This window comes from Tetrao urogallus, assembly GCF_951394365.1.
Source record: "Tetrao urogallus genome assembly, chromosome: 4".
Lineage (NCBI taxonomy): Eukaryota > Metazoa > Chordata > Aves > Galliformes > Phasianidae > Tetrao > Tetrao urogallus.
The window spans coordinates 4,691,093-4,718,094 of record NC_136817.1 but is presented as its reverse complement, the minus strand read 5'-3'; the positions used below and the strand labels follow the sequence as shown (position 1 = coordinate 4,718,094).

The window sequence follows — 27,002 nt, the reverse complement described above, 5'->3', positions numbered from 1 at the left end:
TGATTCAGAAAGGCTGGGCCCCAACGTGTTCCCTTTCCCAGCAGGTGCCCAATCTTCCTGCCCAGGGCATGCAGCTGGGGTTTCTTCTGTCCCTCAGCAGAGTTAATGCTGTCCTTGCCAGCCTTTGGACAACCTCTGTGCCTGGTGAACAACTCCTCGCACCTCCTGCCTGATTTACTTGCCTCTCAAGGAGGTCTCTAGTTTCTTTGACTTTTGAAGATCCCTGTGTTTTCTTTCTGGCTGCTCTATCCTCTCTTCTCTGATCCCTTTCATAGTTTGTTTGTATTTCGTATTCGTGAGAATACAAGAGATGCCTTCTTTCATCTACGAGTTTCTTTTTACAGACATAAACTGGAGCATAAGAAGTTCTGCACCAATATAAGAAAGAACTTCACAGTGAGCGTGATGGAGCACTGGAACAGGCTGCCCAGGGAGGTTGTGGATTCTCCTCTGGAGATATTTAAGACCCTCCTGGACACCTAACTGTGCAGCCTGCTGTAGGGGGCTGCTTTACAGGGAGGTTGGACTTGATGACCTCTGGAGCTCTCTTCCAGCCCCTACAATTCTGTTATTCTCTCCCACTCCTCTATTTCCTTACTTCAGTCTTCACCTCCTGATCAAGAAGCACCAAAAAAGAGAGATTTTTCCTCTCCTTTTTCTACTGCTTTACACCTTTCATCTTTGTCTGTTCTCCCTTAGATTTCTTCCCTACCATATTTGATTTTTTTTCTTTTATCTTTCATCTTCGCTTTGAAATCAGTAGATACCCTTACAGTGGAGTGAAAACCCCTTTCCTCATCCAAAAAACAGGACATTAGGCTAAAAGTAAGAAGATAGAAAATACAGTTGAGCATCTGCACAAGCTAGACGTGAGCAAAAATCTGAATTCTTTTTGCTGTATCAGATTATCCCAATTATTAACAAAGTATATTCCTATCTCATAAGCCTCTTCTTCACACTAACGGAGATTTTCATAGACAAAACATGATTACACATGATGCATACAATATTAATTTGTTACTTTTGAAAAAAAGAAAATGGAAGGGGAAAAAATACACTAAGCAAAAACAGAAACATTATCCTTCTAAAGCACTCAGAAATAGCACATACAGAGTGCTTTGTGTGCACCATTTGCCTTCCTCTTTCATTTTTTTCTAAAATAGAGCTGCCTTAGAAGGAAAGATGCAGCCAACCAGCAGAAATGAAGCTGCTGGGAACAGCTGAACAGCACCTATCTAAATTAGGAATCAAAATAACTCAATACACCTATAAATATGTGCAAATTATATCCAGATTTGTTAATTAACACCTGGAAGAGTCCCAGGTGATGGAAGGTATACTAGCAAACTGCTGGAAAGCTACCTAGTGTGAAATCTGCCTATTCTGACTGGTGCTGTCCCCAGGCAACTTCCAGGGAGGACAGGGCAGTTAAAAACAACTCATAGGAAGTTCAGTTACAGAAGCAATTGCTGGAGGAAAAGTACATTTACTAGAACAGACAGTGGCCATTGCACAACAGTTGGCCTCAATATTCAGGGATATTTCAGGTGCATTCGCTAATCCAGATACAACAAAAGATTTGATACCATTTTTCCTAAGATACTGCATTTTTCTGCATTAGTCCTCACCAAACCAAAGCTGCAGGCTCAGTGACTGGAGAGCTCACGACCCTCATGCTACCAGCCTCTTCCTGCTGAGCACAGGAAGTCTGCTCCTCCATACCGCCAGCCTGTCAACAACTACTGCAAAAGAAAACACACAAGCTCTGCATCATTTTGGTGGATGGAAGAAATCCCCCACTCATTTTTGTCTCTCTGTGAACCCTACACTCATCCCCAGTGCTGGCCATGGTCGTGGGCCTTCGGTTTGATCCACGGTTTGGCATTAGCCTACAGCCCTTCAGCGTAAATGTATTTGGATCAAGTATTTTCCATCGCCTTATTTCTACTCTGACATACTTGTTCGGCTTTTTACATAAGCAAACTCTCATTTACTTTAATTTACTGCCAGAGTAAAGAACTCTGGGTTTGGACTGATATTTATTTATTTGAACTGATCCACTGCCATACATGGGCAAGGCACTTCATAGATAAGCACACATCATGCATTAAAACAGGCCAAGAGCCTAGCTGGTAACAGATTTTCTTGCTTTCACACATGTGGCACGTTTTGTGCCTGCATGTGGTTATGAGGCTCCTTGTGCAAAGCTGATTCTCCCTAGGAGTTCTGAGCTGGGGAAGACTTTGTGTACGGGGGTTTGGACAAACTGGGAGCATGTTCCATGCTCCTCAGGGTGTAGCTTCAGGTATTCTGGATAAATATCACAGCTACAAAAGGATTAGGAAAAAAAAAAAAATAAATAAGTGGGAAGGAAAATCCAAACTCTCCTCCATAATTAATGTTGCATGTCTTTCTAAAGAGGCAAATATAAAAGCAGAAGACCAGAGGACTGGTGTGTGAGCTCCTTTTACTTGATGAAACTAGCTGAAAAGCTGTTATACGCGAGTTTCAGAGAAACATACCACTCCCTTACTGAAAAACAACTTTTTTTTTCCCCAACTGCTTCACTCACACATAAGACCAGTATGAACGCTCTGCCCTGTATCAGACACCTGAGTATTAGAGAGGGCATCAGGGTACATGCTGCATTTTTAAACCACAAAGTGAAGATTTTTGGAATTAAGTACACAGTAACGGCGTCATCTTTCATAGGAGCTTTGTTTCCCACCTGGAGTCAGTGCTGGAATACTGCCACAAGAACTGTAAAAACCCCCTGTGTTTAACGGGCTGGCTCTTCAAGCTCTTAACACAGTCTCTGAAAGAAATATTTTGCATGCATCAGAATTTCCATTTTCGTTCAATAGCAACATACCAGCACATGCACTGAATAATAACCGCAAGTGATCCTCCAGAACAAACTTTCACCCATTCAAACAAAGCATCTGCCTGGGCAAAATTTTCAGGAGATGATTTTTCATTTGAACTCCTCAGGTACCCTAGAAACAAAATAATTTTAAAGAGATTCTACGTTCATCACTACATCAGATTATGAGAGAATAAATGACAAAGACTGTACAGTAAGTATTTCGCAACACAGAGACACAGATGGGATATTTTTCTCTCTGCAAGTCTTTAAAATTTATCCCAGCAGGCATCTTCTCAATTTATTTTTTATTTTACCTGCTGTAGCAAGTTTCTTGAACTTAAGGCAAGTATAATTGTGAAGTTATCAACAGTTACTGTCCAACTGAGAAGTTAGTCATGATCACAAACTGAAACAGAAAAAAAACTAAACAAAACAAACCCGCTATCTCCACTGATAGTTTGCCACCTACAAAACAATCTATTTTAGGCAGTGCTATGTATGTATGCCTATCACGATTTACACTCCAATCCAATGACACCCAATATATTACAAATGCTGATGCTGACCACCATAAATTTTCACACTGAGTCAGAACAAAAGTATTTAGGACAATGATTCATTAGTTACAAGTAAGACAAAAAAGTCAAAGGACAAATTCTGGCTGTAGGGATGCCAACAGCAAATATTCTCCAAGCTGTTAGACAAAAAGTAAAAATAAAGTAGTAAATGGACTTCTGAGCAAAGCTCTGCTTCCCCATAGTTTTACCAGATTAAGCTGTAACACAAGCCAGGCAGCTTAGAAGGGCCTTCCACAACAACATCTTCCTTACTTGGCAATACTTCTTGTGCCCAGAAATTCCAAAAAAATCTGTCATTTCCACACCTTCTCTACAAAGAAGGGAGAAAATGTATCTAACTTCACTCATTCCTTCCAGATAACAGCTTGGGAAATCTGCCTTCCTGTTGGTTTCCCTACCTGACAGAACTTGCTCATGGCAACGCAGACAGCAGACCATCCACCCAAATTTGTATCGCAATACCCATGAAAAATACCACAACGAAAAATTCAGAGAAAAGTGGTGAATTGATCACTTCATTCTGCATCTGTTCACCACTGCTTTCTTCCTTCTTTTGTTAATCTTATAGTTAAGCTTCGCATTTAGTCAGACAAGCTGTCTCTGACAAGTAACAAATACATGATTTTCACTGTGATAAGTGCTTATCAATATACAGACACCACACAACCATTACATTTTCACCAGCTAGATGATAAAGAAAGCTTGAATTTGATTGTGATTTAAGTAAAAATTCCAAGGAATAAAAGATACGAAAAGTGGATTTGAAAGTAAAATATGGAAGCAAGCAGACATGGTCATGCATTAGTAATTTTTTTTTTTTCCTATATAACACCATGAACTGTAGAGACCAAATGATTATTCAGCACCAATAACCACTATTATGAGTTGTGAAAATTAGGGGGAACAAAGTACCTAAATAACACAGTAAATTGCTGAAGAAAGAACAGCAAGAAGTTTTTTGTTTGTTTGTTTTAACCAATCCAATTTCACATGTTCGTAAGCTTTGTTCTGTAATAAAAGGGCCTGCTTTTGAAAAGTTCAACAGAGAAATAAATTCTCCTCAGTCCTTGTGACAGACTTTATTTTATAGATCTATTCTGTGGGGCTTTTTTTAAAGCAATATATACAGTGCCAGGTTCAATTGCTGGATGCTTGTGTGGTCAGCAGAACAAATGAATACTCAGAGTCACAAAGAATGGCCATATTCTCCATTGCAGCAATGAGATAAACGACTGGAAGATTCTGATGCAGAATGCCATCTACATCTGATCCAATAGCCTCAAAAAAATCAGCGAGTTTTTCACTCCCTTGAAATTGTTGGTACAGAACTAGGCTCTAAAGTAGAAACAGCAGAATAAAGGAGCAGATGGAAACTCCAGAAGAGCAGATGAAGAACTGCCAAGAGTGACTGAGGTGAAACAGAGCCAAATATTTTTTATCAGCTCCTAAAACAAGACATTCTTGGTAGTGAGATCAGAAGCTGAGCAATCACACCAAATTATGCTTCAACCTGAGATGAAAATTTTCAATTTCTTTTTCCAGCCAGCATAAACAAACAGGAAAATAAAAGAAAGAACATAATAGGAACATTCTAAATATAGCCAACAAAACCAGAGACAACCTTACAAGCTCTGGAAGCTCCAGTTGAAAAACAATAATAACAACAGTACTGGATATAAAGGGGAGATGCTACACAGCAATATTGTTTCACGGAGATAAACGTGGCTTTAAGATGAAAGTTACTTATCTGTCATTGTTTTATGGAGTGTGTGCTGTACTGATGGAAAGCAAAGGTCAGACTTACACTGAAGAAACTTTAGCTGACTATTCAGAAGTCAGGGTTCAAGCTTTTATTGCTGGGGTTTCCATTAACAGGCCTGTGTCTGAGGCGAGCTGAAGGTGATGTCGTGTTCCAGACTGCTGGTGCACAGAAGTCTGACTCCACGATGTGTGCTCTTTGGCAAAGAAGCCTGGGATGGGCTGGTAGGGTAATAAAAGCTTTTGCAGGCTATTCAAGAATGAGCGTGCCTGATTAAAAACAAACAAACAAACAAACAACTCATCTCTCCAAGACTTCATTTATGAAGCATGAGAATAAAAGACTGAGATCTGGCAATTTCTCCATAAAAGAGGGGTAATCAAATCTCCTGTAATTAGTTAAAGACCTCTGCTGAGTATTTTAATAGATGTACAAAAAAAAGCTCTGTACATAGACAAAGTCTGTGGGTTTTTTTTAATTGAAGTACCTACATATGTCCTGAATGCAGACAAGAGGATCAGCACAGAAGATAAGATACAGATCTTTGAAAGTAAGAAACTGCAATACTGCCCCTTCTTGAACTAGAAACTATCTGGAAATAAACTCAATCAGGAAATAAACTGGAAATTAACTCAAGAGGGATCTGTATCTGTTTCAGAATATGGTACCAGAACTCATCCCTGCAGTGCAAAATGAATGACTAGCTGTGTCAGAAACCATTTAATTGGCTGCAATGAATGCTAGCTTCTCTAAGAATTACTCAACAACTGTACAGCAAAAGACATTGCTTCTTTTTTCCCCTCGCATCTGATTCCTTGCCCTCCTACAGCTGGTCCCCACATATTGCTCAGTCTTCCCCACTCCTGTGCCCAAGTGCTGAGTGGCTGAAGAACAGGCTTAGCCTTCCCACGGTGCCTAACGCTTGGAGTCCCCCCAAGCTCCACTTCGCAGTGCTTTCTTCTTGATCCACCTTAAGCACCGTTTACCAGAGAATCAGAATCCCCAGAGTCAGCATTTGCACTGGGCGCTGGCAGACGCCCAGTGCATTTTGCTAGCTGCTGCTGAAAGCTAAGAACCATGCTGCCATATTGGCAAGTGAGACCCTGGTTGACAGATCCAACGTAGAAATAACCCATTGCCACATTGCATGACATAAAGTAACTGGAAAGGTGTGGCTTGTTTTTAATTATTATTTTTTAACACATAAACAGAATTTGTCCAGCTTGTCAGGATAATCACTGGGCAGCCCAAGGTGAGCATTCAACACCTGAGTACACAGAAGTGTTTCCTGAAAGTGACCTCAGTAGTGTGGTCGTCTGTCACTTTAAAACACATAACACACATAAATATACGATGGCAATGCTATACATAGTTAAAGATGCTGTCCTGTGCAACGTGTGCAGAGCATAAGCAGTGTGCTTCAGAAAAATGGAAACAAAAATGAATACACATCAAGTGCTCGCAAAATCTGAGCTGGTAATTACAATTTTGGGCAGACAATTTGACGCAAACATGTTCCTACTGATAAATTAAAATGGGGTTTTGAAGGCAGCTGTACGTTGCACATGACTGTAGAACATGCTTTCACTCCCCGCCCCCAAAAATATTACATCAATATATTAGCTCAATACTAACCATTTCTTCTATTACAAGCTTACTGTGTTTTGTGTTTGGATAAGATATGGCTAACAGCTCATTTTTCCCTCACAGTCAACTCCATCTCATCCAAACTATTAATGTAACAGAGCTCCAATCCATTTGCCCGTGGATGTTAAGTCAAATCCCACTGACTTAACAAAAGACAAAACTCAGCCCTTGAGCAGCAGCAGAAATGTTAACTGGTACAGCTACTGAGTTCAGAGAGCTGTTTTCTCTCTATGGGAAATAGGCTTGAAGCAATATATTCAGGAGAATCAAGCAACTTACGTAATGTTCTTATTACTTGTACCAACATTTGTGTTATATGCTTGCAGTTCACTGCTGTATGGCTCATTCTGTTGCAAAATGAGCTTCTATACCACAAACATATTTTTGCAAGTACAGTAACTGGATCAAAATAAAGACTTGCTTTGTTTCCAGGAAAAATATGCATAATACACAGAGCAGTAAGCTTTTAAGGCAAGTTATCTTCAAATGGGAAAAGTGTTCCCCAGGCAAATTTTACTACTCTCAGTAACATTAGGCTGTCTTATAAGCCAGAGAAACAGCTGGCAAACACTCGTGCAAGATTTTATCTAGAACAACTAATTACAGCAATTTCCCATTTTTCATTTATATTACCAAATTCCAGAAAATCTTCACAATCTCCAGTTCATACACTCCTTCAAGGCTACATTTCATCTATCAAACTGTCTCATGTCAGCTACAGTTAAAGATCCCAACATCTCAAGTTTAGTTGATCCTGATGGAACTCACTGTAAGAGGATCAAGTCTCACCCTGTAAGCAACTGCGTCCATTTCAATAGCATGAGTGAAGCAGACATTTTACAACCAAAACTTGCTAATGCTTTAATATAACAGTATCCTAAATCTAAGCTGATGACCTAAAATAGCAATGATGATTATAATTATCATTTATCACTGCCACCCATACATGTACGAATTAAAATACAAAGTAATTTATGCAAGCAATAACAGGAATAATACTAGAATTACTCAGTTTCTTTTTAAATAGTTAACTTTTCTTGAACAGGAACTTGAGAGCTCCAGTCAGGCCAAACTTCAAACAACTTCTCCAGGCATTCTTCCTAAGGAATATTGTTATTTAATCTATCACTCTGTGATGCTTCTATCCCTCTGTGATGCACTGACAAAGTCACTGAGTGCATCAATAAACATCACATTGTAATATTACCTCTATTCCAGACATCAAAAACAAACAATCTGCAGGCTAATCTATGCACAGTTAGGCTAATCCCCTTTGCACACTCACAGCGTGTCTACAGTATCATCAGATAAATATGATAGTGAATACAGACACTAAAAACAGCTACAAAGTCTGATGACGTGCAATATGGGTGAAAAGCATTAGGCCAAATATTATTTAAGATCCTTAGAATTCTGTCTGAAAGCTAAGCATCCAATAGTGGACCCAAATCCATGCTCCACAGCAGAGGATGAAAACAAAGGTAAACAGCTGAGATAAATTTTGCCTTGTTTGTGCATTCAGTAGCAAAATTGGTTACCTTCTAGTTTTCCTCCAATGCTTAATTGCAGGAGAGAATAGCCTCTCCCACATAAAAATATAGGGAAAACAAAATCAAAGGACTTTTTTCCTGCTACAAGAAAGCATTATCCAGCTTACAGTTCTCTTCCAGTTACCACATGAGATAAAAAAATAAAAATAAAAAGACCATACAAATTAATAGAATGACTAGCAACATGATTTTTAACCAAAGCTACCCTTGGGTGAAACCAGGAGCAGGTTACAGCTTGGGTTTATAATGTAACTGAGTTTGACCCTTCCCATAAAGACTATTTCTGTTTCAACAAGAAGCAAAGCATGAATAGCACAGATGCTCAGATTTCTCCCAACTCAATTGTATCTACTGCAAGACAGCATTCTGCATGCTATCCAATCAGTTGGTTTACATTGGCAAAAAAAATAATCCCATGTCTATAATCAAGAGCAAAATTTTATTACTGTCCTCTGATTGGCAGTTTTACTTAAGTTACATATTACCAGCTTTTAGTATTATTTTGTTGTTTCTGCTCATAAAATATATGAAAACTAAACTGAGCTTAAGTATTCGAAATTTGCGTTTAATTGCCCATCAAATTTACTGCCCATGGAATTATGATGAACCTCATTCTCACACAAACTTAACATAGACATACATTGATATTATATGCACACGCATAATAGTACTTCCCTCTGCACCATTAACTTCTCCTTAGGGCTCAAAAAATCCAATAAGAGATTTTTTTTTTTCCACTTATTGTGTGGAACTACTTCACACATTTTTAAAATAACGACAAATTCTCAACTGTGGACATTGCTATAGTGGCAACACACCAATATTTCTCCCATATGTTCATTTAAATCTTATATTCTGTGCTGTTTGCAAAGGCTGAGGAGCATTCATTGGCATCTCACCAGCGTCCCCCTGAGAACAGCAGACGGAGGCACAGGAGTCTCTTCTCCCTCTTCCTCTGAACTAAGAGGAAATATAAGAATAACTGGGAGAAAAATGACTCTTAGGGGCAACGGAAAGAGTGAAATGGCATTGCTGGGTAGAAAAAATAAAAAAAGTAATGGGCAGGAATGAAATCTTGCAGCTTTTCATTTACAAAATCAGGACCTAAATATCACAGAATTGCCTTTAAAAAATAATAATTAAAAAACAAATTTAAAAAGGCAATAAAGATGGGCATGGCTCAGCTATCCTGCTTGACCAAAAGCAACAGAGGCCTCAACATCAGGCTTGTCAGGCACCACCACATCAATGCAGGCAAAAGGCAGGCAGCCCTTCCATCAAGAAAAGCGCTGTTTCACATCATCACCCTTTCTGATGGTACTCCATGGTTTTAACAACAATTAAGTTTAATTTAAAAATCTGGAGAGCCTGAGCGATGGATACAGAGAACTAAGAGATGAAGAGAAAGGGAAAGGGAAAAAGGAAAAAACCACACAAGCTTATCAATACTATTTTGTTGAAATACACGAACAGTGTTCAGCCTTTACTGTCCTCTTCTCCACATTCTTCAAAGATTTCCAGCTAGGGAGATGCTCTAGAATGAATCCTCTGAAAGGCAATACATACAGAGTGCTAACTATGGTAGGCTTTTCTTGTCTCCAGTGGATCAAGAACATTGGGTGCACGGCAAAAAAGTTAAACACTGTCCCTGTTTTTTTCCCCATTATACAGAACACCGATCAGGAAATGGTGTCTATTTTGTTCTATTACTTCAGAGTCAGCTGTAGAGTTCTTACTTGCCAAATGTAGTGAAAATAGTATAGCAGCCGATGGCAACAACTGAACTGAAAGTTCAGTGCTGCAGCTTTAATTTAAATCAGAGCTACAATAGGATTCTGAATGTTTTGCTTCTTCAATGTATTTGTTAGTGAAAATGTACCAAATACAACAAATAAAAAAACCATGAAGGCGTTTCCAAAGAATCTTGCTTTATACATAGAACAAGACAGATACATCATATACGGAAACAGCACTTAAGAGAATATCTGCAACTTATCTTTCATCATGTGCGACTCATTTTTAAAATGCAGGTGAAAACAATTTTTATGCTCTTCACTAAGACTATATTTAGACCATCAGCACATACACTAACTGATGTGGGGGGAAAAAAAAGGCAGGAAATTAGTTATTGAACTGAACGCATGCCTGAAAGCACTTCTTTTTATTTTAAATGTGCATTTGGTAATTTTTGTATGGCAGACTGTATCATTTCCATCATAACAGCATCCTTTCCCCAATACGAGGAAACAAACGCACTTCATTTATTGAACAGTTCCTGCGGAATTTCACACGTTCCGCTGTAGCAAAACAAATAAATAAACAAATACAATTACAAAAAACAACTTTCACAGACAATTTGGGTCCGTCTTGCAAACATAGGCTTCCTAAACGTTGTTCCATCAGCCCCTAGGAAGTGCAGAAAGTACCCTTTAGACTCAGGGGGGAGCTGCAGGATTTTTTCCCCGAGCACAGTATGGCTTGTAGCCAAAGGAGTAATTTAGCATAGGTTTTGGCCAAGCAGGAAAGCGTTCCATTTCTTCTGCCATTCATTTAGACCCACAAGGAAACTGAGACAGGAAGCCAGACTTCCAGATAATAGGAGTGTTCCTAATGATGTACGCTGGCTTGTGACTCAGAACAGTTCCTCTATGCTTGCCCTTGCTGCACCATCCATTTCTATGTGATTTCCCCACTGCAGAGGGGGAATGACAACAAAAAACATTTTAGATCAATCTCCTTTTGCAACCAATTGAAAGTGATCAATGATTTTAAAACATCGCAACACAAAAACTAGTTACAATGGAGGCAAGAGGCAACCAGTATAATGTACTTTTTTTTTTTTTTTTTAATTAATTTTTTCTCAGGTACAAATTCAGACCTCACTGAAGCACAAGAACAGAGAGCTGCTGGAGAGGGTCCAGAGGAGAGCCACAAAGATGATCAGAGGGCTGGAGCACCTCCCCTATGAAGACAGGCTGAGGGAGCTGGGCTTGTTCAGCCTGGAGAAAAGAAGGCTGTGGGGTGACCTCACTGCAGCCTTTCAGTACCTAAAGGGAACCTACAAACAGGAGGGGAATCAACTCTGAAAGGGTAGATAACAGCAGGATAAGGGGAAAGGGTCTGAAGTTGAGGGAGGGAAGATTCAGGTTGGATGTTAGGGGGAAGTTCTTTACAGAGAGTGGTGAGGTGCTGGAACAGCTGCCCAGAGAGGCTGTGGATGCCCCGTCCATCCCTGGAGGTGTTCAAGGCCAGGTTGGATGGGGCCCTGGGCAGCCTGGGCTGCTATGAAATGGGGAGGTTGGTGGCCCTGCCTGTGGCAGGGGGTTGGAGCTTCATGATCCTTGAGTTCCCTTCCAACCCTGGCCATTCTGTGATTCTGTGAAGTGAATGTCACCATGCCACTCATCTCACTAGAAGTAACAAGAGATCCTAAAGGCAACTGCAGTCTAGATTAAGAATTCCACTTAAATGTTGCAGCATATAAACATAATGCATTTCATTTCCTTACATAAAAGTGTCAGGAAACACAAATCGGATTAAAAACAATTAGGAGAGTTTGTAAAAGGATAAAAACACTCTTTGCCTGCTGTGGATCCCCATCTTGGGCAGTGTTCCCTACTGTGCAGTGCACACAGCCCAGGCCAGTTACACATCCTTGGTGCAGACTCTTTCACAACGCATTTACAGGACCTGCTGGACTGTGTGGCAAGAAACAAGGCAGTGTTACCCTGGGCATGAAGACCCAAGCTAAGTTACTTTCCCTGGACAAATCTTATACAAATAAAAAGTCTAACAGACTTTCACACATGCCATCTAGATTTGTAAGCCATGGTATTTTAACAGGTGAAAGAGCTACTGAACAGTCCACAGCAGTGTGAAAAAGTAAAAATGTAAGACCTGCATGAGAAGAATTCCTCTATATTTATCTGAATAACATGTCGGAACAGCCCACCACTAGGAATTCTGATATGCCTATCATTGTTTTAATTTGAAGTTATTACTGCCTTTGAAGCAGCTGAATACAGAGAGCAGTTTGATCTCCAGTCAGCTGCAGAGGGCTCAGCACAGGATAATCTTTTTGTTCAACACCTCAGTTTTTTTACCTGCTTGCCTGTCTCCTCCTGGTAGATAACCCACACTGCATTCTGCTATGTCTGCCTATTCTGCATGACTCCTCTAAGCACCTAGCTAACCTGGACCACAAGTACCTGGGACTTATCAGCACAGGTGGGGGAAAAAAAAAAAAAAACAAAAACAGGAAGGGAAACTAAATTCTAAATTGATAGTGAAGAATAGAGGAAGAAAAGGTGCAGTGCATGCTTGGCCATGCTCTGGAGGAGCCATGCATTCTGCACTCTAGCAGTGTAGGAGCAAGTCAGTACCTCTCTGACATCCTGCAATGCCTCCTCCCTTGCAGCAGTTGGCAGGGTTTATCTTGGTGCTAGAACAGCCATAAAGAACTAAAAGGAATCAGAACTGATTAGCACATAAGAATGAAGATGCTGATTTGTTTCCTTAGCACATGCAAGTAGATTCAATATCTTATCTAGATCTTTGCTCATTTCAGTGACACATCGCCTGCTCACTGGTAAGAGGGGAAAGGATTTCTCCACTGGAATGACCGAGGACACATTAGGTCAACAAAGCCAAGCCAGAGGACATGAGCACTAACCAAAGATAAAGTTATTTTTATTCTTCTACAATATTCTGCATTTAGAGGTTAATGCTTATGGTAATTTCTGATTTCCTTAGTGCCTTTAGTTTGAGCTTGTCATATTTAGGTAAAGCACAGAAAAGACTTACAATCAACAGGTCTTTAACTACCTGTAGCATCATCAGGTCTAGAATGACTAGATGAACGCATCAGCAAAAGCACAGTGTATGCTGTGAAATTCCATAACCAAATATAAATAAGCATAATGGGTTGTTTTTCTCTCTCTAAAAAGAAAAAATAATTTTGTCTAAGTTGAAAAAGAAAAATCATCACAACTTTAGCTGATTCCACGCGTTGTTGACTTAAATCACCAAAGAACAGCTTGCATTTCTCCCTGGAGAATTTCAGTTTTCAGCTCCCTCACAATTTGAATACATCTATAAACATCTTTCTGATCAAAGAGGAGTCTCCATACTTGGCTCTCTTCCAGAAAACAAAAGGAAACCTATGTTATTTTTCTTTACCCAAGCTTCACTTCTGCAGACATAGCAAGCATGATCCACCAGCGCTACAAACTCACATTTAATTCAGTTTCTCCCAAGATAAAGGTGCTATCAATGAAAACAGGTCTCAATTGGGTTTCTGTGTTTTCATCCATATTCCATGGGTCAAAAGGTTTCATCCTCAAGAACGCAGATAAAAGACTGAAAAAAGAAACAGCCCTCGACATTTTCTCTTCCCTGCCGCTCTCACTGCTATTCAGGGAGCAAGAGGTCTTTGTTCATGGAACAGTCCAGTTTCAGAACCTTTTCATGATGAGCTAAGAGTTTTCTCCTTCCTTCCTCTGCTAAATAACTCCAGAAAATTTTGTCACTAAAGCCAAACAAAGAACTTTCTTCAAACAAGCATCCTCACACAGCTCTAGTACCATATGCCACCTGCATTTCCCACTCAGGATGTGAAGGAAGTTCAAAACACTGAAGAACCAGTCTTAGAAAGAAGACAGATGTTTGGAAACATGAAAGTAATGAATTGTGTAGTTAAATACGAGATTTGCATTGAGTTAGGTTATGCCATAATAATACACTCCGATAATACGCTGCAATCTAACGCTTTTGCTATCCATTCAAACTATAAGTAGCTTTGGGAAAAAAAAAATACATATATATGCTTTTCTGCTGTTATTTTACCATTTAGTTAATTCTTCTACTTATTAAATAAAAGAAGAAATTAGCACATCCGTTTCTTCATTCGTTCCTCCTCATTTCCCAAGTTTCCCCTTCCAGCAAGCCACTGAGATAGGCTGGGATAAGAAGCGTTCTAAAGTCATGGTTTTGCAAACTGATGAAGAGAATTTCAGTGCTTGTCAAACATTAGCTAATGGTACATACTTTGGTTGTTGTTCTTACAAACTATATTGAGACCCATTTCAAATGCCTTCAGAATTTTGTAATAAATAAAGGTCACAATGTAAGATTTCACGATACTCTTGTGCTAGCAATGACAACAGCAGAAACTGGGGCAAAAACCCATCCTCAATGTGAAAGGCATGTGAGCGCATGAATACAAGCAAGCCATGGCCCAAGCACATGGGAGTAAGTTAGTCAGCTCTGCACCTTACTACTTATTTACCTATAAAAATTATCTCTGAAGGTTTCCACCGAGTTCAACAGCCTTCAGATCAGGCTTAAGACACAGATTAACCCCATGTTTCCCAGTGCAGCAAAATAAATAAATAAATAAATAAATAAATAAATAAAAATAAAAAAAATAAAAAAAATAAAAACATATAAAGGCACCCACCCACAGAACCTGTATACGCAACTTTCAAGATCTTTTAATAGATAATTTTACAGGTATATGTATGCTTTAGTGATAATCCCTTAGGTAATCAGTTGAGCATGTGCATGCATGCACCTAAAGGCGAGGATGTAAGTGTTGCACTTACATGGAGAACTTTAAAGGAAAGAATCTATACACGTTAGATAAACTTAGCTTTCTTTCTGTGCTTGCCTAACTTCATCTTTGTGAAATATTATTCTGTGCCTTTGCAGTCATACTGAGGCTTGAAATTCATTCGCTTCCCAAAAGATCCAAATTTCATTTATCTTCAAGGCATACTACAAGACCCGAGTTTTTGAAATACCATTTAGGAAAGGCTTAGGAACAAAGGAACTGCAGCGCTGGATCACATCCAAGGTCCTGTCTGACAGCATTCACTACCAGCTGCTTCGGAAAGGAACAAGAATCTGAGGGGGAACAAGGATAATCTTGCCATACACTTGAGTTCATCTCGATTTCCAGACACTAAAGACTGGCTTCAACTCTGAAGCCTGAGGTATAATGCGCACTTACAAAGTTATCGCTATCAGTTGTCAAAGCTTTGGATTCTCCTGCTGTCTATGTAAATGTCAAATCCCATATCTGAACAGTGCCTCAGCAGCATCCTATAACAGACTTCAAACAAAAAAAAGTTAGAAAAAAAGTTGGGGAAAAAAAAAAAAAATTCCCCCGTCTCAGTTCTGAATTTAACAAAGTTAGATTTTAATTCTTCTTGTATAATTCCTAAAATTGCACATTTATCATGTCCCTTCTTCATAATTCTCCATTTTCTAAGTTGAACTTCTTTTTAACCCATTTTCATCCAACAGTTTTTTCCAATAACTGATCCTTCACTGCATAAAACACCAGCATGAACCTGATTCTTCAGCTATTTTAAATTCTTATTATTCTTTGTCTGGGAGTACGTTGGCTGGTTTGTTTCGTTTTAATAATTCCTTTCCATGGATGAAAGTTGAATCCATATTGGTTTTCAGAGCCTAATGCTATTACAGCAATATTAATAACAACACATAATATTAATATAACATTAGTAACAACAGAATAAAAGGTTCCAGAATTTAGTTCTGAATCGATAGTCTTGTACAACGGCGTGGTTAAAAGCTGCTAAGTCTTTGTCTATGATGACAAAAGTGTTGGCAGATGCATATAGATTCCAGTACTAAAACGAAGATCTAAAACTAGAAGATGGGTAATATGGCTTCATAATGACACTGGCAACTTTGAACTGAAACATGCTTTTAGTAAAAAAGGGGTTAAGCAGATGGCCTGAGCACAAAATACCTACTTTGTCAATGGACCTCTACCTGCACACACCTTTACAAGGGATGAAATAGACACTTGTAAGTATGAAAAGAGCTGTCAAGGAATGAAGATTAACCCATCTGCAAATAAAACTGTGTTAAGAGGACAACCGTAAGAGAAATGTTGAATAAGGGGAAAAGCGAGTTCAAGTAAAAAATGAAGATGTATGCAGATTTGTTATAAGGACATTTTAGCAGATGGAGAAGTTGGGCAGTTCATCGTCACGTTCTCACACCCGCAGAGTTGTTCTAAAACTGCTCTCCCCAAAAGCAAATATAATTGGCTAAGCAATAAACTGTTTACATGAATTTTTTTACAATGTAAAAACCATTGAAAATTATTTTCTTTACATCAGAGTTCATCATCTGGAAATAGAGAGAAGCTGTGCCCTTTCCAAAGTCCTTTCTTCCTCAAAGTGGAAACAGGAGAAATGTTGAAGGTCTTCAGTGGAACAATACATGTGACAGTAGGATTGCAGCTAACGAGCATCTGCTACAATGTCAGACACCAATAAAATGGGCTTACTTTTGTTTGATAGCAATTAGTAGTATTACTAGGAATACATTTAACTACTGCTACCAGTATGAGAATAACATAACACATATGCACAGCTCTTTTGATACATTCAGCCACTGCACTTCTAAGATGAGATATTTGAACTGCACTATAGAGATTACAGTACCCAAGGAACACCAAGTGGCTGAAGCAGCACTGGTACCTTTCAAATGCAGCCATCTATCCCTACCACTCCATTTCTGCAGGAAAAAGACAGAAAATCACCAAAACAGGTTATTTCTAGATTCAAATCTCACTGCACAGTAAATAATTTTTGTACTCAATATCTTTCCATTTCTGTGTTCTGATATGAGTGATTTCGGTGAGTTCCAATGCTTCTATTCCTTACTGGGCTGCTAAACATCTGATATTTTGTCAGTGGCACGTAAGAATACTACCCCAGAAACTCCTCAACATTTGACCCCTAAGGAGATGTACCACTAGACAGAGAGGGGCATTCCTAACACAGCTAGAATTTACATAACATTTAAGCAAAGTTATAATTTAAGTGCTTCACATAACAGATATTGGTGCTAAGAATGTTCATACATTTTAAATGACTAAAACTATACCTCAGACCAGGCATATTGTTCTGTCATTGTCTGTAATTGTGAAAACGAATTAAAAGAACCTTCAAATAATTTCCCAGTCAATTATTTCTCTTACTGAAAACCACAGCATGAAAGCTGGCTCCATACACACTATGCATCCCATTATGCATCACATTCCACATGTCTCTAGACAGAAATAAAAAAAATAAGAAGGAGCTATTTTAGAAAAAAAGAAATGATTTGGGGAATTTGGGGCTTCTTGCCTCTCTCTGTTTTTAAACATTGAAAGAGAAACCACAGACTTACATTCTGGAGTGTTATTGCTCTGTAAGAGCTACCTGTGCTCAAATATTCTCAAAGGTGACGCTCACTGGTTTATAATCACTCTGAATTTTCACATGTAAATCACTACACAGGCAATTGGCATTAAGAACTGCCTCTGAAGTAGCCTGCTAGACCAACCACCCGTTCCACGGGTTGTGCACCTGCTCAGGGTTGCACCATACAACCATGGCCTTCACATTCACGCTCCCCAGCTCAGTCCCTTCTGATGTATTATTATTCTTACGAGCTTTAAATTTCAAGTACTTCCAGTCCTTGTATTGTTTGGGAAGGAAAATCTTCACATCAGATCTTGGTATTCAGGTGTATGAGTCAAACAGAGACAGAAGGTTCAGGTATGTGTTCCACACAGGTGGATATATCAGAATTTAACACGCAGTGTTTAACAGATCACTGGCAATCTGCTAAGTACGCTTCCAGTTTTAGGCATCTGGCAACACTTGGTCCACCCATTCTTCTCCCTTCTAGTTATGGACATAGCTGTTCATCACATTTAAAGGAAATAATCACCTGCAAGCTAGATAAGAATAACTTAAGGGTACATAAAGAAGAGAATTCTACTGGACAGGCAGCACAGGAGAAAGCAAGGAAGCACATTCAGTGAAGGGGAATCCAAAAGCAAGGAAATTTGTCATAGGAACAGTGAAAGAGGTTGAAAAAAGTGAAAGATAAGCAGCAGATATGAAGAGTGAACATCCATTAAAACACATCAATAAATCAACAGTTGGCACTTTCCTAGCAAAGAAAAATGTCGTAGGAAGAGACAACTCAAAATGCAAAGGTTTTTCTAGTCACGCTTCCAATAGCTGTAACTCTGAAAGGATGTAGTAGGGAGGAAGACAGAGGCTGTCTATGATCACAGATGAGAGAAATAGACTGTACTACAGTAACACACAGCCCTGCCAGGGGAGATGCAATACTGGACCTGTTGCTGACCAACAAGTGAACTGATTGATGAAATCAGGACTGAAGGCTGCCTGAGCTGTAGTGATTACGCAGTGGTGGAGTTCACACTCCTGAGGAATAGACAAAAAGGAAAATCTCAGTGTTAAACTTCAGGAAAGCCAATTCCCAGCTTTTCAGAGTGTTAGTCAACAAAACCCTGTGGGAAACCATCCTCAAGGACAAGGCAACAAGCAGAGCATGCAGATTTTTAAGGAAGCTTTCCTTGGGGCACAAGATCTCTCCAACTCCAAGTGGAGGAAGTCAGGAAAGGAAGACAAGAGCAAGACAGATATTGCTGAACTGGGACCTGCTGGTCAAACTGGAAAGCAAGAAGAAAATGCACAGGCAGTGAAAGCCCAACTGCAACTGGACTTGGCAAAGGGCACAAAGAAGTACAAGAAAGGCTTTTATAGGTTCATCAGTCATAAAAGGAGAGACCAAGAAGGTGTAACCCCACTCCTAATGACCATTACAGGCAAGCTAGTAACAATGGACAAGGAGAAAGCTGAGGTCCTCAACTCTTTTTGCTCACTCTTCATTGAAAACTGCTCTTCACACATCCCTCAAGAGGATAGTTTGGAAGGCAGAGACTGGTGGAGCAATGGCCCTCCTGCTGTAAACGAAGACCAGATTTGCAACTATCTAAGGAACCTGAAGAACCGTAAGTCTATGAGTTCCAGATGAGATGCATTCCAGAGTCCTGAGGGAAATGGCTGATGTAGTCACCGAAGTGCTTTTGATGATATGTGAAAAGTCGTGACAGTGAGGTGAACCCCCTAGTCACCAGAAAAAAGGCAACGTTGCATCCATTTGCAAGAAGGATAGAAAGGACAGCCCAGGGAGCTACTGACCTGTTAGTGTCACTTCTGTGCTGGGGAAAATCTTGCAACAGATACTCCTGGAAGCAACGTTAAGGCTAATGAAAGACTCAGAGGTGATAATAGATAATCAATATGGCTCCACCATGGGCAAATCCTACCCAACCAACCTAGTGACCTTCTACGATGGCCTAACTGCATCAGAATCACTAATGTCATCTATCTGGACCTCACTGAGGCTTTTGACACAGTCCCTCAAAACATTCTTCTCGCCACATTGGAAAGATATGGATTGGATGGATGGATTGATCTGTGGACAAGGACTTAGCTGCAAGATCATACCTAGAGAGTGGTGTTCGGTGGTTCAATGTTCAGATTGACATCTACATCATGAGTGGTCTCCCTCAGGTACCACTACTGAGACCAGTGCTCTGTAATATCTTCATCAATGACATTGACAATGAGATTAAATGCGCACCTACACCATGTTTGCAGATGACACCAAGCTATGTGGGGCAGTCAATATACCTGAGGGACGGGATGCTGTCCAGAGACCTAGAAAGGCTCGAGCAGTGGGCTCAAGTGATTCTCATGAGGTTCAACAAATTCAAATGCAAGGTCTTGAACATGAGTTGTGGTGACCTCAACAACGATTGCAAGACAAAAGGATTGATAACAGCCCTGTCAAAGAGGACATTAGGGTATCAGTGGATGGTAGTTGAACACGAGCCAGCAATGCTGCCATCACAGCCCAGAAAACCAACCATATCCTGGGCTGCAGCAAAAGCAGCATGGCCAGCAGGTCAAGAGAGGTGACCCTACCCCTCTACTCTGCACTGATGAGGTCACACCCAGAGTACTGCATCCAGATGCAGAATCCTCAGTGGCAGAGAGATATGGACCTGCTGTTCTGCCTGGAAAAGTGAAAGGTCTGAGGAGACCCCACTGTGGCCTTACAGTATCTAAAGGGGGCTACAAGAAATAAGGGGACTCTAGTAGGGTCTGTTGTGAAAGGATAGGGGGAAACGGTGTCAAACCAAAGGAGGGGAGATTTAGATTGGATATAAGGAAGAAGATTTTTACAATAAGGATGGTGAAGCACTAGATCAGGTTGCCAGGAGAAATGATGGAAGCCCCATCTCTAGAAACATACAAACTCAAGCAGGAGGGGCTCTGAGCGACATATCTAGATGTAGGCCCATCTTTCCAAAAAGCTCTGAAAGCCCAAAGCTTACATTTGCTCTGGTGTACACTTACTTATCTTTACTTCAGTTAAAAAAAAAAGTAAAAAAAAAAAAAATTAAAAAAAAAAATTAATGCTGTGTAACGACATTTTTCAGCATTCTATAAACCTACTCTTCATGAATCTACAGCTAGACTATAAAAATCTATCCGAGTTTAAGGATAAACACACATTATCTAAACAAAGAACAGAGATTTCTCCCCTTGTTTAGTTTATTCACTGTTATAAAATTTAGAGTACTGTAATGCATCCAGGAAAAAAAAAAAAAGTCTGTTTTCCTCCTCAAAGTCATCTGTGCCTGCAAGAGCCAGAAGTTGACTCTTCCATTTTTACATCCCTTCTGTCAATACTGCACGCTACAGATGCGACCATTTCTCTCCAAAAAGAAGTGAATGGAATTATGTCATAAGCCTATCAACTCTGTTTTCCAGAGGGGCAATAAGAATGACATAAGGCAGACATCCAGGTGTGGCGAGTGTTTTCTGAGCTTGCCTGGGGGACCTGATTCCAGGCTCAATTAGGTTTGTCAATTAGGCTTGTTCTGCAGTGGTGTAATACCACTCCTTGCAGGTCACTTGTTTGACACTCAGGAAATATATTCAGAAACAGATCCCTATGGAAAGCAGCCTGGACATGAAATTGAGCTTTGGGTATGGAAGGATACTCACAAAGTTAGCAAGTCAAACATATGTGTTTACTATAGTTTTCCCAGAGTTTCACTACTGAAATAATCTTTTCAGTGAAGCGGAGAACTTCATGTTCACACAAATCTTTCAAAGATATTGAGATACCACATTAAAGAGCATCACAAAGAAAGTAATGGTGTAGAACACAGCAAATGAAATATGTCTTAAAACCTAGCTTTCTCAGTAGTCTGATTTACTCTTTAAGTGAATTCACAGCAGGATCGAGGCCATTTGGGACAGACCATTTTAAAAAGCCTGTTTCTGTTTCAGCTGCCTACGCTGTGTGTTTGCCACATGAACAGCCACAGTTCTGTCAGTTTGGCAGCTGACATTAGAGGTTCAATCTCTATATTAGTATGAACTGCTCAAGATATCATTCTGAATTTATGGCATGAGTGAAAAAAAAAAAAAAGAAAAGATGAAAGATATCTACTAAATAAATGATGCAGCAGATTCAAGCGTGTAACAAGAGGTTTCAAGAAATTTTGCATTACCAGGTTGCATATTAGCACACTTACAGCTGAAAACATGCATCTCAATATTAAAACACCATCCAAATTATCTACTGTAAGAACATAACAGCTTTCAGTTACACTTTTCTTGGGAAGTTTCCTCAATGCAGAACAATTTCTAGTGCAAAGACAACCAAGGCCCACAACAGGGAAAACCAACAGATTAAGGAATTCACCTCTGAGACTATTCCTCAAACCTTTGTAGTTTCTTCCAAAGCGAAATATCTCCAAGAAGAAATATTAAAGGAGTAACAAACCTTGGCGATGCAGGTATACACCACAGCTAAACCTTCTTTCCTAACTTCTCACAAGTCAACAGAAGTATTTTCATTGGATGATCACACCAGAACATCACTCAGCCATTCTCTGTTGTTTTCTTTTTCTTTTTTAAAGAAGCAAAACAAAAGCACTCTAAAAACTTTAATACCAACTGAGAGCAGGCTATCCATAAGTAATACAGGATGGGAAACCCTCTTCCTGCTCATCTCACTCCGTACATTTCTCAATCAATATTCTTAATACATTATAGGCTGTGGTAAAGGCAGAAAAAGTAAAATCTCAGGAATGCAGAGATAAATATAGGAGAAGCTTGACAGTGCCCATTTAAATCTAACTAAACATTTTCATTTTTGGAGTTGTACTTGCTGTACGTATACATAAATATATGATCTATATTGCTAGATTCTTTTAAGCCTGACATTGAGATGAGCATGGCATTCCCAGTTTCACATCTTCCAGCAAATTAGATCTGGGAAGATAAACTAAGAATGCCTTACATTTGAACTTCACAATGGTAAACACTAAGGGCAACATCCTGCAGAGAGACACAAGGAAATATCTGAGACATCAGAAGCACTGAAACCACATTACATCACATCCCGCTGTTAGAGAATGCCAGGAGACTTGTTAGAAGGAGAAGTAGCATGACCCAAAATTCATCCCTGGGTTAAAGGACTGCAGAAAAACACACAGGAAGCCACACAGCTCATCAAGTTAATCTCCTCAGTGTCAACAGCTTCCTTACCTCCGCTCCTCCTATGCAGCACCACAGCACTCCCCCAGGCACCTCTTCCTCAGCCCCTTGCTCCCAGGGCTCTCAAGGTGCTGGCTTCACTGCTGACACTCAAGCGTGGGTTTATTGCAAAACAGCTGCTGTTTTTTTGTTGCTTTTTTTTTTTTTCTAATGCAGCTGAGAACATCAGTTCCAGAAAAAAATTCTTAACCCTACTGTGCATCCATCAGACTCTTGTTATCTAAGGATTTCAGTTTTCATCAAGCTGGAAACATAGTAAGATAATGCACTTGTAAGCCTCTATAGCATTCTGCATTACACTCTGCTTCTGGGGATTTAACTTGCAGAAAGCAGTATGATTGTAAGCAGGCCAGCCAAAATGAGCCCTTTTCCACCAAGTGTAAAAATGCACACCGAATACTGAAAAACAATTACAAAACATACTTATAAATAACGTGTTAGAGACTGCCACTTTCCATTTCTGGTAGGTTTCTCCAGCTCTTCCAGAAAAGGAAAAAACAGAGAAAAGAGGAGCCTAACAAAAGAAGCCTGATTCAAGAGAGTTGGGACTAAATCTATGAGTAATTACCTATATGGAATTATAGTTGATGTAGACCTGAGGCCTTCTGTGCTGTGCTCGATGCTGCAAAATCGTGAACATAGACTCGTGTGGCTCGAGGAATAAGAACTAAGCAGCAAATGCCACAGAGTGGAGAAAATTAGAATGCAATTAACTTCTAAAATAAAGGCAAGTCTGACTTGCATCAGCGTATTTGAGGGCCTAAGTTGTGGCTGGTTTCAAAGGAACTTTGGTAGATCAAATTATGGTAGGTCAGATTATTCCAGCAGGTCTGTAAAATCTGTATGGGACTCTTTGGAGTTTTCAAATCACTTAGTAAAATCTTTACTGAGTTTGTGCGTTTCTCCCCTGTTGCCAAGTTGCTGAACTTCACTTCTAGCTGAGGCCTCGCTATTGTCGGCATGAACAGTTCAAAAAGAACAATGTAAGTGACTTCTGGCAGCCCAGCATCCATCCCAGAGGGTCAGATCAGACCTGGCTGAGCCAAGGTATGCTCCTAACAGAGGCTGAGCAGGAAAAGTCTTTGGGAAACACTCTTGGAGAATCGGTTTCATCGATAAACTTACTCATCTTTATTAAAACGATCGGTCCGTGGCACAAATGTAACATGCAGCACTAAGTGATGTACATTTTCATCTCTGAAGAACAACCATATCCTAAATATATCCTATATATATATATATCCTATATATATATATATATATATATAGGGATGGGCTGTTCACTAAATATAGAACCTCACAGCAATTGCTTTTAAGACCAATGGGAATGGTATCCAGCTAACACCTGGTGCACCCAGGTGTCTCTCACTGTGGTAATATTCAAGCACATCATGAAGCAGCAGCAAGCACCTTCCATGAAATACTTCAATGGGCCAAACTTCCCAAACACGTGCCTTTTTCTCTAAGCAAAACAGTAATGGCAGGGAATTGGCAACACTAATTGTGCTCCACAGATTCTTACCATCATCCTTCTCTCACGCATAAGCATAAAACACTGTCACATATTGCAATTTCTAATTACTTCCACTGCGCAGCAAGAAGTATGGAAAAAAGAAACACCCTTGCAGGAAGAACAAATACACCTCTTGTTAAATAAAATGATGCTTATGAATCTTCCTAGAAGAACCAGGGACCAAGAGAAAAAAAAAAAAAGATCCCAGCTTAATTATAACCAGCTACGCTTGTTTGCGAGCGCTAATTGGAAGAAAACAACGTTTTGTTTGCAGTCGCTTCTACTTCTTTTGAACTGGGGCATTCCTCAGCTGCAGGCACGGAAGACCTAACAATTCACACTTTCGGAACAAACTATTTTTGCGATTAGGAAAACACAACGTCTGCATAGTTGGCATATACGTTCACCACATTCTCCTCAAGAAATGAAACAAAACCACACTGACACGGCGCACGCAACCTTTGGCTGAACCAGTCTTCAGCATACAAAGTAACTAATTAATGCAAAGGAGATCGCTGGAAAACTTCGGCGCTTATTTAACGATGGAGCTGGGGACGACCACCGCGTTTCGAGAGAACGTATCGACGAGAGACAAAAGCGAAGCGGTTCTTCATGTCAGCAAGAAGAACCAACCACCGTACCTGGCAGAAAGGAAGCTGACGTCTTAAACCAGCACACGTTCATCACAGGACTCCCCGGCAGCGCATGGATGCTCCTTCGCTCTCCCACCGGTGCGCACGGACGGGGCTACGCGCCCCGCCCGACCCCGATGTCAATATTCATCACGGAACGGCCGGCGCCCAGAACCCGCCCCGTGCCCGCCCCCACGAGCAGAGAGCCGGGCCGGGACAGACAGGTTGCGGTGCGGGAGAGCGAGAAGGGGCCGCTCCGGGGGTGGCAACGGGCGGAGCGGTCCGTCGCCCTTTGGGTGCCCGGCCGCTCTCGGTGCGGTGCGGAGAGCCTCCGTGCCCCGCCAAGTGCCCCGCGCAACTTCCGCGGTGCCCGGCCGGCAACGCGGGTCCTGGCCTGCCCGCTCCCCCGGGGAGGAGCAGGTGAGGCCCCTCGGCGGGCGGAGGAGTGAAGCCGGGACAAAGTCACCATCTGGGGAGGGGGTGGGGAGCAGCGCCGGGCGGGGAAGTCACTTACCGGCTTTGCAGGGATCCTTATAATCTATCGCCTCGGCTTTATCCTCTTCGGTGAAATCGTAAGTGTAGTCATAATCGAGGGCAGAGCAGGAGGACGGCTTCCCACAGACAGCCCAGGCGGCCAGCCACAGCGCCAGCCGCCAGCAGAGCATTTTCATCCTCCCTCGGGCGGAGAGGCGGTGCGCGGAGCGCGGCGGAGTTAGGCGGGCGGCACCGCCGGGTTGAGAAAGGAGGATAAGGGATGGAGGAACCGCAAGTTTGGAGTTGACTGGGGCTCCGTTTGTTTGTTTCCTTCAGCACCTAGAGCCGCCGCTCCCTAGGTAGCCCCAAGGCAGCATGAGCTCCGCCGCCCCTCCTACCCGCACCCCGCCGGGCGTGTGGGTGGCTGGGCGCGGGGGTGGGCTCAGGCCGAGAGGTGCCGGTTCTCGGGGCGTCCCTCAGCCTTCGGCGCAGCCCGGGCAAACTTTCCGCCCCGGCGGCGGTCGCTGCCCGCGCCCCGCTCCGCACCCGGTCCGCGCCCCGCCGCGCCGCCGCCCCCGGTCCCGCTGTTGCCGCCGCCGCCGCCGCTGCTGCTGCTGCTGCCGGAAGATGGATCCGGGCTGTACATCAGCGAACTGCCGCGGGGAAGAGGGAAGGAGAGAAAAGAAAGAAGGACGGACGGGAAGAAAAGGGAGCGGGGGTGGGGGGGGTCTGCTCCAGCAAAGCGCGCAGCCCGAGCGATGGGAGGCGGCAGAGCCAAGTGTCAGGGCCTCCCCCGTCGCGCTCCTACTCTGCGATCTGTCTCTGGTCTAGCCCCCCCCCCCCCCCCCTCCTCCGTCCCCCTTTAACTTACAACAACCTTACAGGCTACTAACGCACATTGTCAGCATCCTGCTTACTTATTCATACAGGCAGGGTCAGGATCCGGGCTGCTGCCGATCCGCTCCCCCGATAGTCCTACAGCAACACGCGCGTTCACCGGCCGCCCCTGTCTCCGGAGTGCTCTCTCTCTAGATAAGCGGTGCGCGGCATTTAGGCAACAACAAAAGAAGCCAGATCAAATCAAACAACGCGCGGCTCGGCTCCCGGCAGCCAAAAAGCCGGAGGACAGAGAGAACGAGGTGATGGAGGAGGAGAAGAGGGATCAGCTGCGATGGAGGGGATGGGGAAGCAGCGCGGTGCTGGTGTGCTGCTCTCCGTGCCGGCGGCTCCGCAGCGTGAGCCCCATGGGCGGGCGGGGGGTGAAGGAGCGAGGGGGAGGGGGAGAAGAGAAAAGTTTAAGCGCCCATAGTTTGCTTAAAACAGAGGAAGGCGATTTAAAGGTCCATCGCTCTGCAGAAGTTCAGCCAAGCAGTTGGGATCCGGCTCCAAAATGAAAGTAGGACCAAACAAACAAACAAGCAGAAGGAAGAAAAAAAAAAAAATCGAGGAAAAAAAAAAAAAAAAAAAAAAAAAGTTAATCTGAGATCTCTCAGCCGGGTT

The 27,002-nt window shown here is 41.6% G+C and overlaps 1 protein-coding gene across 2 annotated transcripts in view; it reads right to left on the bottom strand.

The window, feature by feature from the left end:
- TLL1 (tolloid like 1) overlaps positions 1 to 25,711 on the bottom strand; it is a gene marked incomplete at both ends in the record, with an annotated part of 130,968 nt that extends 105,257 nt beyond the window's left edge. Inside the window, one exon of one of the 2 annotated variants that reach the window (XM_079535097.1) lies at positions 25,543 to 25,711. In XM_079535097.1, coding sequence (XP_079391223.1) covers positions 25,543 to 25,699 — 157 coding nt within the window. The remainder of the gene's footprint in view (positions 1 to 25,542) is intronic. The other variant, XM_079535096.1, reaches the window with a different exon arrangement.
- Positions 25,712 to 27,002: the final 1,291 nt, after the last annotated feature.